Genomic DNA, 16,432 nt, shown 5'->3' with positions numbered 1-16,432 from the left:
ACCTGATTGATGATTAGTCTTTTCAAATTCTGATTTGCTGCTGTTGCTCACAGTCTGCTTGTTCCAGATGCTTCTTGATGTATTTGCACTTTCTGGTAATCTACGTGTTGTTTGTGTGGGTTGGTTGTCTGTTTTCTTTAGCACACAAAACCTGTTTTGTTCCTTGGGCCAGGTGGTTGACTATATTTCATCTGTTTCTGCCTTAGCAAAGAGTTAATGTTCACAGGCATATGCTAACAGCTATCTCATCTAGGCATAACTCATATTAGCTGCTACTGAGAGTGAAGAAAAGCAACTTTTATTTTTATTTATTTATTTATTTTTAAATCTCGGCTACTGTGTCTTCCCATGATGAAACTGTTCTTTATGGAGATTTCTTGGGCTCTCAAAATCTGTAAAGAGGCAATGAAGCAAATAAATAAATAAATAATAATTAAAAAAACATGGACAAATTGCAAGGAAAAGGTGATATTCACTTGAGAGCTTTAAGGTAACTCAGGAATTAAGTACCTGAATAGCTAAGGATGTTGCTTTGTGTAACCTCTTGAACTATGAGTGCTAGAGGACTGGAAAATACCTTGTCATTCTGCTGGATTTGGAAGGGCTGTTGGGGATATTCATGAGCTAGAGACCAGAAGTATTTGCTAGGCAGTTCATGTGTAACTATGTAAAATATTATAAAAATTAAATAGTGTTTTGTGAAGCTTGGCTCATATAAAAGAGAAGTAATTCATAATCTTGTTAGAATTCCAGGAAGGAGCCTTTGTGTTTCTGGTTGATATTTGATGAGTTTTCCTAAAGATTCTAATAATTTCAGTTTCCTGGAGCTTTTAAAGCCATCATGGGATATGAGGGAAGCTCTTGCATGTTGAAGAAGCTACTTAAAAATATAAGAAACAGGTAACATCACTAACTGGTGAGTTTACTGAGTTTACAGTAGAGGTAGCTCATCAAAGTGATATCTAGCAGTGGGCATGTGTTGTTCAACACTCCCTTAAATGACTTGGAAAAGGAAATGAATAATCAAATGACATAGTTTTGTGAAAATGCTAAGCTGTTCAAGATAGGAAAATACAGACTGTGTAAAAATCTGCAGAAGGATCAGCAAAGTTGAGCACTTGGACAAAAATCCATGTGGATTAATGTAAAACGATGCACTTACACAGAAGTGTGTGTGTGGGGGGGTGGGGGTGGGAGGATTACAGTATCCCAGCTTCACATGTGAAAATGAGCTCAAAGTCCATCATTTTATTACATTCTGTTCCATAAAAGCAAGGAGGTGAGGAACAAATTGGAAGTCTTGGAGAGGATGGATGAAGCTGGGGTCAAACCCAGTGTAAAGAGGAATAGCATGAGAAAGCAAGAATGGTGTGTAACTACAAGCTTCAAATGAAAGATTCAAAAGGGTTTGTCAAGCAGGCCATTTATGATTTCCATAGATCTTCAGAGATGTCCAGGTGTGTTGGTGTGTGTAGTGTCTTCCTTGGGTAATGTAATAACTGGCATACATCCTGCAGTCACCTCTCCTTAGCTCCATTAGTCAGCTTCTTGCCTCATATAACTTAATGATCAACATCTCAGGTGACCTGATTGTGAGATTTGCTTCTTTCTGTGGGGACTGGTCTGCATTCATAAACCCATCTGAAAAGGAGAGAGGAAATGAGCAGTCATGGTTCCTATTAAGAGTGCTGCTCAAAACTGCCAGACTTCTCTGCCATTATCATTCCATCCAGAATATGGAAAAGAGGGGAGAAGCAAAGGAATCACCCTAACTGCAAGCATACACTTCAGGAAAATACTAATTGTCATGCTTATCTCAGGCAGTGTGAGATAGATCCAGCCATTTAGAAGAGAAGGCTTCCCAACCCCAGCAGATTGCTTCTACAGCATGCAGCAAACAAGGAGACTTCGTGCCTTTCCACCATCTTTCTATTTAAGAGATACAGCTGTGAAAGGAGTCTCAGAGGGATAGATAGGCTGTTTCCATAGTGCAGTCTTCGAGTTGTAGTTTTGAGTTACTGTTCCTGGAGATGTTCAGAAGTTGTACTGGGGGACATGGTTTAGCGAGGAAATATTGGTGGCAGGTGAATGGTTGGACTGAATGATCTTTTTCAGCCTTGGTCATTTTATGATTCTAGAGATGCACTTCACACAGAGTTGTATGGGTGCTGGAAGTATTTATTCTGCACTCCAGCTCTTATAAAAGAGTGAGACACGAGGTAAAGAGGATCTGTGCAATTTAGTATGATATATATAAGTAAGCTCCTTAACTGTAGGAATTAGTGAGGAAGTAGATTAGTCCTGAGATTACACCAGTAACAGAACTGTCTATCCTACTTCAGGTTCAGAGCTATGGGAGACATTAAGAGTACTCAGTATGAATCAGCTAGCAATTTAAATTTAAGTAGGAGTAATAAGCAGTCTATTTTGGCACAAAACCTTAGTGAATACAGACTTGGAGGGCTGTGCTTTTGTCTTGTTATTTCTGTTTTTGAACATGTGTCCTCGGATGAGGCTGTCATCAACCCCATCCCTTGAACTAGCAAATATGTTTGTTTTTTTTTTTTCTCTCGCTACTGTTGTTGATGTTGAGGGGAATTACTTACTAATGATTTATGGTGGATTGATCCCAGCGAGCAGCTAAGCCCCTGCTCAGTCATTTGCTCAACAGCACCCCCAGTGGAATGAAAAATCATAGAATCCCAGCTCCCTCAGCTGCTCCTCATAAGACTTGTGCTTCAGGCCCTTCACCAGAGAATCAGACAGGCAAAATTGAGAACACAAACTAGTAGTTGAAGTCAGTTTAATAAATAAAAGAAAACCAAGTAATGTGAAAGCAATCACTCATTACCAGCCATCCCCCAAGTAACAGCTACTTTGGAGAAATTCCCCCAGTTGTATTGCTGATAATGGCCTCAAGTTGCGCCAGGGCAAGTTTAGGTTGGATGTTAGGAAACACTTCTTTACAGAAAGGGTAGTTAAGTACTGCAGTAGGCTCCCCTGCAATAGGGAGGTGGTTGAATTGCCATCCCTGGATGTCTTTAAGAGCCGTTTGGATGTGGTGCTCAGGGATATGATTTAGCGGAGGGTTGTTAGAGTTAGGGTACTATGGTTAGGCTGCGGTTGGACTTGATGATCTTCAAGGTCTTTTCCAACCTGGGTAATTCTATGATTCTATGATTCTATATGATGTGATATGGTAAGGAATTTCCCTTTGATTGTTTCATGGCAGCTGTCCCAGGTGTGTCCCCTCCCAGCCTATTTACTCACCCTTAGCCTACTTGTGAGAAACAGCGGAGGTCTTGACATTGTTCAGCAGTAGCTCAACCCACTGTTCAGGTAACAAATCTAAAGCATAGCACTTCTATGGGAATGACTATGAAGAAAATTAACTCCATCCCAAGCAGACTTAGTACATGGTGTCATCTCTGGTCAATCAATGACCACTGAATGAGAAGCAATACAAAGCAAACATTCCATAATATTTTAGTATCACCTTCTCTCATGACATGCAGATCAAACAAAATTTTAAGAATTTACTGTTCTCGGAGTGCTTTTGAGTTCTGTTTTTAATTGTGCATTTTGTTCTGACTGCCTGAGGGTATTGGCATTGTTGCTGAAATAGGAGCTCTCATTCCCTCAGTAACACAGTATTCATTTTCTGGGTTCCACAAATAGAACAATTTTGCTGGATTTGTGAATAGACTTTTCAGCAAAACTGAAATCAATTATTGTAAATTCTCATGCTGAGATCTGTAAAATATTGGCAGGAGTATGAATTTTTATGTTGGTTCCTCTTTGTGATCACGTTGCTGACTTCAGCTGTGAAATATTTTCATAAATTTTTTAGGAGGTTGCACAGTTCTCAAGTGATGTATGCTAACTGGTACGGGAAAATTCTTATGGATTTAGTAGGTGGTTTCAGTGCCAATGATGTTGGAACGTGTTCCAAGCCAGCATGTTTTATCTCTCCTAATTATTCACTTAATTGCGATAATATGTCAATAGAGAAGGGGGTAGGGAGCATTTAACTGGAGAGTAGTCTGTCTTCCTGGGTTTGATTATTTGAATATTTATAGAGCCTGTGTTGATGCTGACTCAAGTGAAAGAGAAAAAAAGCAAGTGACATACATTGGGCATCTTTTCTTTGCCTGTTTTTTCAGAAGCCCTTTGGGCCAAATGCTGAAGCTTTTCTCTCATGCACTCCTTCTGAGCTATACTGCTAAAATCACTGGAAATTTTGGGAGAGTTTTTGTTTGATTTTTAAGAAGGAAGGCAGGATAGTGACTTGAAATACACGAAATTCAAATTGTTATAGAACCAGAACTACCTGTTTCTCTGTCTCACAGCTGAAGGATTTAGTTTTGTTACAGATGTGATGAGACAGTAAGTATTTGAGCTATAAGCTGAAAAGTCTATTGCAGTATTAGTAGATCCGTACGTTGCTGCCTAGAGCCAGTGCTGTCTCAGTCATCAATCACATCTACGTTTTGATTTTACCAAAAGGGTGTAAATAGGTCATCTTTCCTGATAATTCCTTGCATGCCTGAATCCTCAAGCAGTGAAAATGTCTTGGTTAGTCTCTAACAGCAATATGTATGTGATAACCAGACTAAGCAAAGTCTCAAATAGTTGAATTGGCTTAAGTAGTGTATGTGGAATCATTTGTGGAAATGATTACTTTGGCTATTTTATTTACATATATATATATAATAGGAATATTTGAAATGCATATTATTAAATGGTTAAATTATTAAATGGTGGTGATGCTGCAGTCTGTAACAGGATATTGTTGTTAGAGGAAGCAGAAATTATTTCTAGATGCATAACTGCATATTGAATTTTTTAAAATTGATTGGTTCTTATCCAGGGCTACTTCTGTGTCATTTTATGGTTCTCCAGATTAGGTCTTTGAGCCAAATTTGATTTCTGTGCAGTAAGACAGCATAACCTACACTTCTATAATGAATATTCTCGCTGATTAATGATTCATTGTATAGCGAAAACCCTCTGGGGAGTACATATTCTTTACCGCAATACCTTTTAATTAAAGAAACTTATTTGGATTTTCTGATTCCACTGATATGATGCAACTGCCAGAATAGTGAGTGGTGAGCAGGACTAGGGAAGTAATTCTGCCCCTGTACTCAGCATTGGTGAGGCCTCACCTCAAGTACTGTGTTCAGTTTTGGGCACCTCAGTACAGAAAGGACATTGAGATACTGGAGCAAGTCCAAAGAAGGGCAACAAGGCTTGTGAAAGGCTTGGAGAATATGCCCTGTGAGGAGAGACTGAAGGAACTGGGGCTGTTTAGTCTGAGGAAAGGGAGGCTGAGGGGAGACCTTATCGCTCTCTTCCAGTATCTGAAAGGTGCTTACAGGGAGAGTGGGGCTGGTCTCTTCTCACTGGTGACAGGACGAGGGGAAATGGCCTCAAGTTGTGCCAGGGGAGGTTTTGGTTGGATGTTAGGAAACACTTCTTTACAGAAAGGATTGTTAAGCACTGGAATAGGCTCCCCAGAGAGATAGTTTAATCACCATCCCTGGTTGTGTTTAAAATCTGTTTGGATGTGGTGCTCAGGGACATGTCTTAGCAGAGGGTTGTTAGAGTTAGGGTGGTATGGTTAGGTTGTGGTTGGACTTGGTGATCTTGAAGGTATTTTCCAACTTGAGTGATTCTATGATTCTGTGATTGATTTTCAGACATTATGGAGCTATTTTAACACATCTGTACATTCTACTCAGGAAGGGATAGTGCAACAGTAGACAATGCAAGCAGCATTATCAAAGTGACCTTTAAAGGAACATCAAGCTAAGATTTTAAAAAATCTACCTCTTTAAACTGGATTTCTTCTTATCTAAACATGTAGATTACAAAAGAACCAGAACCTATTAAAGCAGTGCAGTTAAAGTTGGAAAAAGAATTAGCTGCTTGGTTTATAGAAGAATGTGCAGCTTTTTTGGTTCTAGGACTTTTTCTGCGTAAATGTTCTGAATGAGGCACAGCATTTCTGTTGTGGAGGGGGAGAATGAGTTCATTGCAAGGTGATGCAGCCACAGCAAATGGCAAAGAGTGACAGTGTCATCAGTGAGTTCTGCCACCAGAATGCTTTTGCCAGTAATGTCTACACCCTAGTAGATCTATCTCCATTATGATTAAAGTCCATATATAAGCGCAGAGGCAAAATTAAATTTTCATGTGAAACCATAGCATCTCACATAGCTGTTTCCACACATGTGGATAAATAGCATAATATACTTTTTGTTTTACCTGGGGATTGATATATAGTATAAAATGTTAGCCCTTCCCAAGCTCTCCCTGAGCTGCCTAACCATGCCTTGTGGTGGGGCATGGTAGAGCCAGCTGTGTCTGGCATGGGACAGTGCTGGCCTCACCTCACACGCAAAGGGGAGAAGACATTTTATTTTGTATCTATAGCCTTCTTTTTTCTTCTTTTCCCCAAAAGTGAGTTGAATTTTTTCAGCTACTCTTAGAAAGACAACTGGGGGAGAAGGAAAAAAAAAAATAAAATCAAACTCCACATAGAATTTTGCCGGTGATAAGTACAGGAATGCATGAATTATGTCCAAGTTCCAGTATGTTCCCAATAGACTGGTAGTATTTTTCCTGTTCATCTATGAATGATCATCTAAGATTTAAATTTTGTTCTCTCAGGAGCGTGTATATGCTCTGACTTACAGAATATCATTTCTTTGACGCTGGTATGAAATAGCAGGAAATTGTGGGAATCAAATACAACAGATTGTGTGGTAGTTATTCAGCCACGGTGTACTCTGGTACGTGTCTTAATTTTTATTTTTCTTCTTCTTGCTATAATTTTCCATTTGAATTTAGGGCTAAGCTCTCTTGCATTAAAAGCTTATCATCATCAAGTGTAATTTGTGAAGAAAGATGAAAATAATTGGGCTAGCCTTTTTTTTTTTTTTTTTCTAGAAAAGAGAGCCCAAGCAGAGCAATGGTGTCATCATGTGTGCTAAGAGATGAAGTAATCTGATTTGTGTGTGTGTTTTTAGATGGTACAGGGCATGCTGTGGTTGTACTGGGAAAAGCATGTTAACCAGTAAAGCAAACTCTCTGACAGTAAGGTAGGTAGAACCCCAAAACAGGCAGAGGAGCCATGGGAGGCTTCAGAGAGGGAAGGTTTAAGAAGTTGATCATTCATTTTAAATGCTCTAAGTGACTTAGAAAAAAAATAAAAATCTGCAGCATTGAGAAGTTTTGTAGTGAGCTGGGGTACGTACAGGCCTTTTTTTCAGCCCCATCTTCTGTAATTCTTAAGTACCAGCAGTTTTAAGCCCCATAAAGACTTGAGAGTGCCTGATCTCTTACACTGAAGACCAGGCTGAATTAAAATGTGTTCCTAATCTGATCAAATGAACTAGTTCAAATGCTGGCTGCTCCGTTAGTGTTGAGCAATGCTAGTCCTGTTTCATGCATGATTCTTTTTGAACGTAACTGCCTTCAGTACAGTAACTTATCTGTCATATTGAAAACTCAGTTCTGTCTTTGTATATGATTTTTCTCATATGAATTTGCATAATGCAAAAACATTAAAGCACGTAACATTAAAAGCTCAGCTGGCTGAAGTCACGCTGAGATTCAGTGTCATGTTATTAAATGCAATTTGTTACAATCCTGTACCCTCAAATAATTGTAATAATAAACTGAACTAATGAGATAGAAATTGTGTTTTGTCCAGAAGAAATATTTTAATAAGTGCATAACACATTACTTCTAAAGGCAGAATGCTTTTTCTTTTACCCATCATTTTGAGCTATATATTAAATGACATAAAACAAACTACAACAAAATAACAAAAATCATGGGAACATGAGTTGACTGTAGAATATTAGCACTGCTTAGTCCAGATATTGAGACTATTTTATTGAGTCAAATTCAGAGTATTTCAACAGTAGCTTGTGTTACCAGGTTTGTTTTCTATTTAAATTGATTTTTGCAGAATTTCAAATACTGCTGTAGCAATATACCATGCTTTTCTATTGAAACAAAGTGTTCACAAAAAGTGTCTGAAAATTAAAATGTAATGAGTTTAATGCGGTTCCAAAATAACTTTGGGATAGCAAGAGGCAGTGTGTCATACTGCTGTTTACTTCTGGTTAATGTATATGAAAAGGCCAGATCTGCAGAGTTGTCTTTTTGAGTTATTCAGGATGGTGGGGCATTAGGATGAGGGGAAGCCAACTGTTTGAAAGGGTAGATAATAGCAGGACAATGGGAAATGGTTTTAAGTTGAAGCAGGGAAGGTTTAGGTTGGATGTCAGGGAGAAGTTCTTTACTGAGTGAGTGGTGAGGTGCTGGAACAGGCTGCCCACAGAGGTTGTGGATGCCCCATCTCTGGGGGTGTTCAAGGCTAGGTTGGATGGGGCCCTGGGCAGCCTGGTTTAGTACTGTATGTGGAGGTTGGTGGCCCTGCCTGTGGTGAGGGAGTTGGAGCCTCATGATCCTTGAAGTTCCTTCCAACCCAAGCCGTTCTATGATTCTGATATGATTCTGTGTTATTTGTATAAGTGTTTTCTATGGTACTTTGCAAGCCAGTAATGTTTTTGTTTTGTTTTCTAACACATACTAACTTCAAATAGTTAAGCATTTAGAGCAAGAACGTTACCAGAGCAAAGATCAAGTTTTATCACTTCCGTTTATTTCCATAAAAGAAGGAAGTCATATGAAAATATGTAGCTGCTTTAATTAAAAGCAATGTTTTATGATAGTAATCTTGTGCTTCAACATGTCAACTAATCTAGCCTGAGATGTAGGGAAATTTCACTTTGTCAGTGAAAACCTTTTTTTTTTTTTTTTTTTTTTTTTTTTAAATAATCTGCTTTTTCATGTTTTTATGGTATGTAAGAAAGCTAATCTCCTGAGCTTCAGGAAGCTTTTGAAAAAGACTCCCCATATACACTGAATGAGTGTTCCTGGGCAGTACTGTAGCTTAGATCCAAACTTTTATAGAATGTAATCTCCCCTCTCTTAGAGCTCTGCTTTCCTTTTCAGGGTGATATGCTGATTCTTAATCTGTGACCTGAATTTTGTATGTTGCTGTTAGCCAAGTCCCCTTTTCTTCTCTTCAGACTTTACATTTCTTTTCATTAAAATAAATAAATAACATTTGTTTTCACAAAAACCTGGGTTATGTGAAACAGGATAGAGCCAAGGCATAAGTTTTTGTCCACTGACGTGAATGGTGATTGCTGTGGCATTTAAGTGGAGGTATTACAATATAGCTTAGCATCAGGAAAAAAACCAAACAAACGTATTGTCCTTTTCAAACAAGTAATACTAGTAATTCCTGCAAGTAGTATGAGTCTTCTTTTGGATCAAAAAATGGCTTAACAGCTGGTGTGTTGTGTTTTTTGTTTGTTCAAGAGTACTCTGATAAAATATCTTTAAGATCACCCTCTAGATTGGAATAAAGGCATAGTCAACTAGACTTAAAATACAGTAATCGTTTGAATTAGGAAGCCAGCACTTGGAAGCGTTACATTTCTCTTGTATTGTTAGCTGGTTTACTGTTTGCAAAGCACTTTGTGATTCATTACTTTCATGATACTGTAATTTAGTGTTGGATGCTGCCACTGGAATACTGTATGAAAATCACAGCTGTAAATGATTTGAATCCTCTCCAAATGTACTGTGGTGAATATTTTAGAGTAAGGCTGGGAGATATATTTTGCTTTGAAATGAATTTTAAAAATTATTCATAGTCTGAAATAAATCTTTTTTTGTTTGTTTTTCCATAAACTGCAGAAGCTATGCCTGTTCCAGACCAGCCCTCGTCTTCTGATAAGACAAGCTCCCTCAGTCCTGTGCTGAACACATCCAATGGGGATGGCTCTGAAACTGAGACAACGTCTGCCATTCTAGCATCAGTTAAAGAACAGGTATGCAAGCACTGTGTCTGTATGTTGGAAGAGAATAGTATGATTTGATGATTTCACCAAGGTTTCGTAGGCAGTACCTGAATAATTTCATTAGGAACAAGTTGCAAGTTGCATAAAATATTTGTTTGTGTCAGTATGCTTCCATGTACTGTCCTAGAATAGCTTTGGTGTAATTGAAGTGTTGATTTTCTCCTGCACATTTAGTCTTTATTATGGACAATAGATTTGAAAGATCTCTCATTTTCTTGTTGGCAATTTTCATGTGGGGTTTCATGGTGTTTAAGAACTAATAACAAATAGTAGCTTTGAGGAAAGTTTGTTATTTCGGAAATTTTGTTTAATAGACTTAAAGAATACCAACAGTTTAAAGTTTATTATATGCTTGTTTTCATTCTTACTGTATGCACAACATGGCATGAGATTATTGTAGAGAAAAATTGGGCAGAGATAGAAGCTTTTGGCCTTGGAGTGTTAAAACCAGAAGTATTTGAACTCTTAGAAGGAAAAAGACCTTTTGAGCGATACTTTGCATGATTCTAAAAAGACAGTTTTGGATGTTTTTATGTCAGTAAAAACTGGGTGATTGTCTTGGGTTTTACTTGATGCCTCTTTGTACCTCAAGAGATGGTTTGTGTTCTGGTTTATAAAAACACCTAGTCTCCACTACTGCCTCATTTGCTTCAGCTGTAGCAACAAGTGTCCTGGAAAGGGACATAGATGGTTGCTTTTGGTCAGCTTTCTCCTTCCTGTAAGCAATCTTGGTTGTTCCTCCCATTATAAAGTAGTGATCTTATCAGCATAAGTTTCTTAGTGCTTCTTTAGTGAAATTAACATGAATTTGGTTAATGATATCTGATGCCATTGCAATAATAGCTGTTGAATCATTGGGCATTTATTAAAAAAAAAAAAAAAAAAAAAAAAAAAAAAGCAATCTTGTGCTGATTGTTTTATTTTTGATATGTATCAGTTCTCTCCTTTGGGTGTTAGAGGCTATTCATATTTTCTCTTTTTGTAAAGATGGATGCAAGAAAGAAAGGTAGTAAAATAGAGTTGTGTTTTAGGATTTATGGCACAATGTTGTATTAGATTTACCCACAGATTGTTTGTTTGAATGTTTTCCTCCAGGACAGTAGTGCTGCCTTAGCTTGTATCATTGCTTTGACTTCAGACTGGTGTTTTAGAATGTGTTATTTCTTGCATGAAAAGTATCTGTCTTATCTATTGGCTTTCTGATGTTGAAAAAATGGACATGGGGGTCATGCTGGTAGAAGATCCACGTACTTTTCTGTTGGAACGTGAAACACAGTACTGAGTATTGAGAAGTTACTTTTCTGATGCTGAATTTTGTGGTCATTCTTCTGGAACGGGCTTAGCCATGGAATTTGCAACTGCACAAAGATAAATGAATAAATAATAACAACCCTCCAACCCCCCCAAAAAAAAAATTATGTATAAATCAGAGAGGACTAAAGGAACTTGGCACTGAAACCACCAGCCAAAAGGATTTTAAATGGAAGTCCAGAAGGAAACTGGAGTTTTTGGGAATTGTCTATGCTTGCACCATTGTGTGACTGCATTAGAGTGAAGTGGGATTTACGATACTGAGTACTGTAATGAGTATTTTTGTCTTTGAAGAGGACAGGATATATGGAAGAAGGCACAGAGAAGTCATAGATGTGATGTTTGTTTGCTTTAATTTTTATGCGAAACATAAATGATTTATTGGAAAAACCTGAAGCTTTGCATTTGAAGACCTAAGTGCTGTCCCTTGCTTTGAGGAACAGATTTATTGGATCTAAAAACAATTTTGCCTTTAATGTGAAGTGGCATTCATACTGTTGTGAATGGATCGGAACATTTAGCTACATGCTTTTCAAGGTGGGAATTTGTGACAATGTAGAAGTGGAAGCCTATATTTTCTTGCTGAGGAGTTATGTTTATTTTAAGGAATCCCGAACTACTTGCTTTAATATAGCAGACATTTTGTTTGCGTTTAATATCTTCTCAGGCATGCTGAATAATGCTCATGTTTCAGACATTTTTTTTCTCATTTCTAACTTCTTCAAGGTCATAGGCACTGCTGGAGGTAAGAATCACACACCGCATTTTTAAGAAATCTTGGGATGTCAGTGAACTTTAGCTTTGATATTTTCAAGCTATCCTCATCAGGAGGAGGGGTTATCAACTTCTCTAGAGTGAAACCTGCTTTTTCTTTTGTTTTGATGATTGTTGTCTGCTTTTGTACCTGTTAAACACCAGGAACATTTTTCAACAAACAGAAATAATGATTTTCCTATTGCATCTATCATGTTTCTTCTGCAAAAAGTGCTGTATGTTTTTGGTTCAGTATTCTCATCTGTGCAAGGGACTTTTGATCCTACTCAGTGTTAAAAGGTTCCTGGGAAGAGAGCCGTTCATAATGCTGTTTGGAAGGTAGAAATAGCTGCTGGAGAGCCTTTTGAGTAAATACATAGTAAAGCTGATGCTTTTACTGGGGATCTATAGACACGTGGTTCACAGTAGTTCAGTTCTTGGCATGCAGAAACAGCTCTCCTGGAAGCTGAGGATGGATGTAATGACAGTGATGTAGTAAAGGCTGTTTTGGCAAGGTTGTTTTTTTTTTAGTGAAAATGCTTGGAGGACATGAGATAAAATAATTTCATAAGAGCGAGAGAGCTCTTGAGGCACTGACAATTATGTTTAATGCAGAAATAGTATCATACATTTCTCTTAGATTTTGTGACTCATGTTTAGTTTTTTTTTCACCATCTGAGCTGTTGCCTATTCCAGAGAGCAGCTCTTCTATCATAAAGCTTATGCAAAGAAGTTGTGTAACATTTAGTATTTCTTCTGAATTGCTTTGAAATCTACCTATTTCAAATCAAATTACTATTTTTCAGGTTCTTGTCTTCACTTCCCTTTAAAAACAAAACAAAACAAAAGCCCTTAGTCTCTTACACTGCTGGAACATTTCTCGCACTGTTTAAGGAAATGCTTGATTAATATGTTCTTTAAGTCACAGTGCTGATTCTGGAGAAAACAGAAGTGTGTGGCTTTGAGATGGTTGCTGATAATTCTGTTAAAGCAAGGATAAAAGAGTGGTCTCTATTGTTAAATCTGTTCCAGCTTTGTAAGGCTAACCTATATTTCTGCTAAAGAAAGGTACTTTTAAATATTAACAATATTATCATTTTCAAACTTACTGTTTTTTACAGAAATTCCAGCTAAAACTAGTCTAAAAGCGTGCATAACACATAGTCATTATTACTTTGTAATGTGTGTCATTCTTACATGAGGGTAATATACATGCATGACTTATGGGAACTTATTTGTTAGGTATTCATACTTCTTGGAGACAAATGTACGTATGTTATTCACATTTTATATATGTAAGTAAAACTACAGATGAAAATTACGCTAAAAGATGGAAGGTTTCATTTCTTTTATTTACTCTGCCAGATTATTTTTTCTACATCTATATATCATCCTTGAGATTTCAGAAAAGAAATCGTAAATTTAGGTGAATGTTTCAATCCAGACTACTTTTCTAGTGTTATAAGGACAGAAGCCTAGGAAATCATTTTGTCACTGCATTTCATACAGTTGTCCAAGTACTTATCTATGAATCTGTTCACAGAATGACATTTACAGCTACTTTTCCAATTAAACTGAAAGCTATATTGCGTGATGTTCACCAAAATAAATAAAATCTCATTGTCTCTTTGTGGTAATCAATAATTACTGTAATAACCTGAAGTGTTCTGTGGATTTTTCTAAATAGGTTCAATTATTTTACATTCATATTTTGCTTGTCCTCACACATCAGGCACCGTCTTTGCTTTTGCATATTTTGGCAGTTCCATTTTAGTTTAATTATATTCAATTTATATATTTTTTCCACCATCTCTCTCAGCAGTGTACTAATATATTCACTACCTTAGTTACAGAGTTATCATTTTTTTCCAATGAGGTTTTAAAATATTTCAGAGGTCCCTCTTCCTTGTATCATATTTCAGTTCATTAGTATATTTATTTTAGATATTAATACACAGCAACAGGAACTTGACTGCATTACATATTTTGAATACCACAAATGTGTATATATTGGATAGCATGATTGCAAGGGTGCAGAATGGACCAACATAAAATATAAGGCTGTGTGAGTAGAGGTGTTGCTTCTCAGATGCTTTCTCAAGCTGATGGGATTGTTTCTAAGATGAGTGATTCCCAATACTGGAGTTTTGAGAGAGATCACAGTGGTTGGTGAGAAAGAAAATCATAGACGTATTTTATGCTCTGCTCTACAGGATTCTTGAGTTCTTGATTTAATCTGGGTCTGCTTTCATAAAGCTGAGTAAGTTAAAATTAACCCTCTCAAAAGACTAGAAGGCAGCTTTGTGACAAGGCAGGTTGACTGGTGAGTGTTTTGTTTTCCTTTTTGAGGAATTGTGTTGTATTGATTAGTCAAGATGTTTTCAAGGGTTGGTCTCAAAGCCGCTGTAAAAATATACTTCAAACCATGGGTTAACTTCTTTTAGTAGTTTTTAGAATGATTCAGAAAGTCTAACATGATGACCCTGTTTAAATACATAGAGCTTGAAAAGTGGGAGAGGAGCTGGGTGTGCCTTCCCCACTTCCTTATCTAAAAGCTGTCAATGTTGTGTTTCTATATATTTTATTTTCCTCCAAGTAGGTTATTTTGCCTTCCTCTCCTGCTTGAGAGGAGCCTGAATTGCTTGAATTAAGGAGGATCAATTGACAACTATGTTTATTTGCATAACAAAAGATTTTCTGAGGCCCATGTCTTTTTCAAAACAGCCTACCTATTCTATGGAGAAAATAAAGTGCTGTTAAAAGACTAAACTGAATGGTTTGGTTAGTAATTGCTTTTATTTCTTTTCTTCTTTTATTTATTTATTTATTTTGTTTTGTTTTATTTGGGATTGAAAGAGAAGCAGTAAAAGCATCCCCTGGATTCCACAGTGACCCCTCTTTGACTTGTCTTGCGAGTACTTTTCAGGCAGCTTGCTTTAGTAACTAGAGTTTTGAAAAGGATTTTTGAAGGCAATTAAATTTTCATCATTGTTTTAGCGGTTCTTTGTTCCTTTTTGTCATTGTGAAAACTTGAGTCATTCTATTGTGCTTTTCCATCTGTTTCTGTGTGTTCTCTACTCTTGGATGCATTTGCTGCTAAATGGAGCTATGGAATTGTATCTTTTCTGTGGACAATTTAAATCTTTTGTACTCCAAGAAAAAAAAATCCAAAAAAAACCCACAAAACCTTAACGTGTTGTTGAATACCATGAATGGTATTTGATAAAATGTTACAATTCTGTTTATCCCCACCTGGTGTAAACCAGAACTCAATAAACGCTAAGCAAAGATTGAACTTTGTAATGAATTACCTGAGAGTTAAGATGCAACACTACCCAAATAAGTTTATCTATGAGTTGTATGGGAACTGTTGAATCACAGCCTGAGCCACTGATTGAGCACCTGAGGAAGGGTCTCTGGTTGGATATCCCTCCACCTTGTGGAGACCTTCCTGCAAGACTACATCTTCGAAGATGGGTGAGCACCTTTCCTTTCCCTTTGTAATACCATCTCATCTGCACCAATTTTTCTGATTGTAGCACCATCCCATCTGTGCCAATCTTTCTAAATAGAACAGTTATATTTAAATGGTTTAGAATAACAAAATAGACTAACAATATTTGATATATACTTACCTAATAGTTATGTTTCCTCTTTGTGGTGGAAATGAAGCGTGTCTTTGAAATTTCTGGTGACAGGAACTTATTCTATAGATGTCTTTGATCAGAACCACTCTGTTTTGGAGGGATAAAAGGCTAACAAAAGACTTAGAACTTAACTATGTATTTACAGTTATCTTTAAAATTCTAGAAAAATAATATTGCTTAATTCATAAATTCTCTTGCTCTAGATAAAATTGCAGTTTTGGTCAAAGATCACTCCCTTTGTTTTGGAGAGAGGTTTTACATGTATAACATGATGTGTGAGAGCGTAGCCGTAGTTTTTTGCATGGGTCTACTGCTACCCTTTGTGCAGATACTTTCCTCTTCTATGCAAACAGCAAATCCACATTCTGTGGCTCAAGGGAGTTAGTTGTTTTTGTTTCTGTTTTTGTTTTGTTTTGTTTTGTCTTTGTTTTTTAATCACAGAATCACAGAATCACAGAATCACAGAATTATAGGGGTTGGAAGGGACCTCTAGAGATCATCGAGTCCAACCCCCCTGCCAAAGCAGGCTCCCTACACCACGTCGCACAGGTAGGCGTCCAGGCGTGTCTTGAATATCTCCAGAGAAGGAGACTCCACCACCTCCCTGGGCAGCCTGTTCCAGTGCTCCGTCACCCTCACCGTAAAGAAGTTCTTGCGCACATTCGTGCGGAACTTCCTATGCTGGAGTTTCAGCCCGTTGCCCCTAGTCCTGTCCCCACGCACTACTGAAAAGAGACCAGCCTCGCCACTATAGCTCCCACACCCCAGGTA

The 16,432-nt window shown here is 37.4% G+C and overlaps 1 protein-coding gene across 5 annotated transcripts in view; it reads left to right on the top strand.

Annotated features, from left to right (window-relative positions):
* The window catches only part of CTNND2 (catenin delta 2), a 607,871-nt gene that overhangs the window by 99,524 nt on the left and 491,915 nt on the right, over nucleotides 1-16,432 (top strand). For all 5 annotated transcript variants that reach the window (XM_072330397.1, XM_072330395.1, XM_072330394.1 and 2 more), the window contains exon 2: nucleotides 9,787-9,920. In XM_072330397.1, the coding sequence (XP_072186498.1) occupies nucleotides 9,787-9,920 (134 nt within the window). The remainder of the gene's footprint in view (nucleotides 1-9,786; nucleotides 9,921-16,432) is intronic.

This window comes from Excalfactoria chinensis, chromosome 2, assembly GCF_039878825.1.
Source record: "Excalfactoria chinensis isolate bCotChi1 chromosome 2, bCotChi1.hap2, whole genome shotgun sequence".
NCBI lineage: Eukaryota > Metazoa > Chordata > Aves > Galliformes > Phasianidae > Excalfactoria > Excalfactoria chinensis.
The sequence above is the reverse complement of the archived record's forward strand: the minus strand, read 5'-3'. Positions and strand labels throughout refer to the sequence as shown.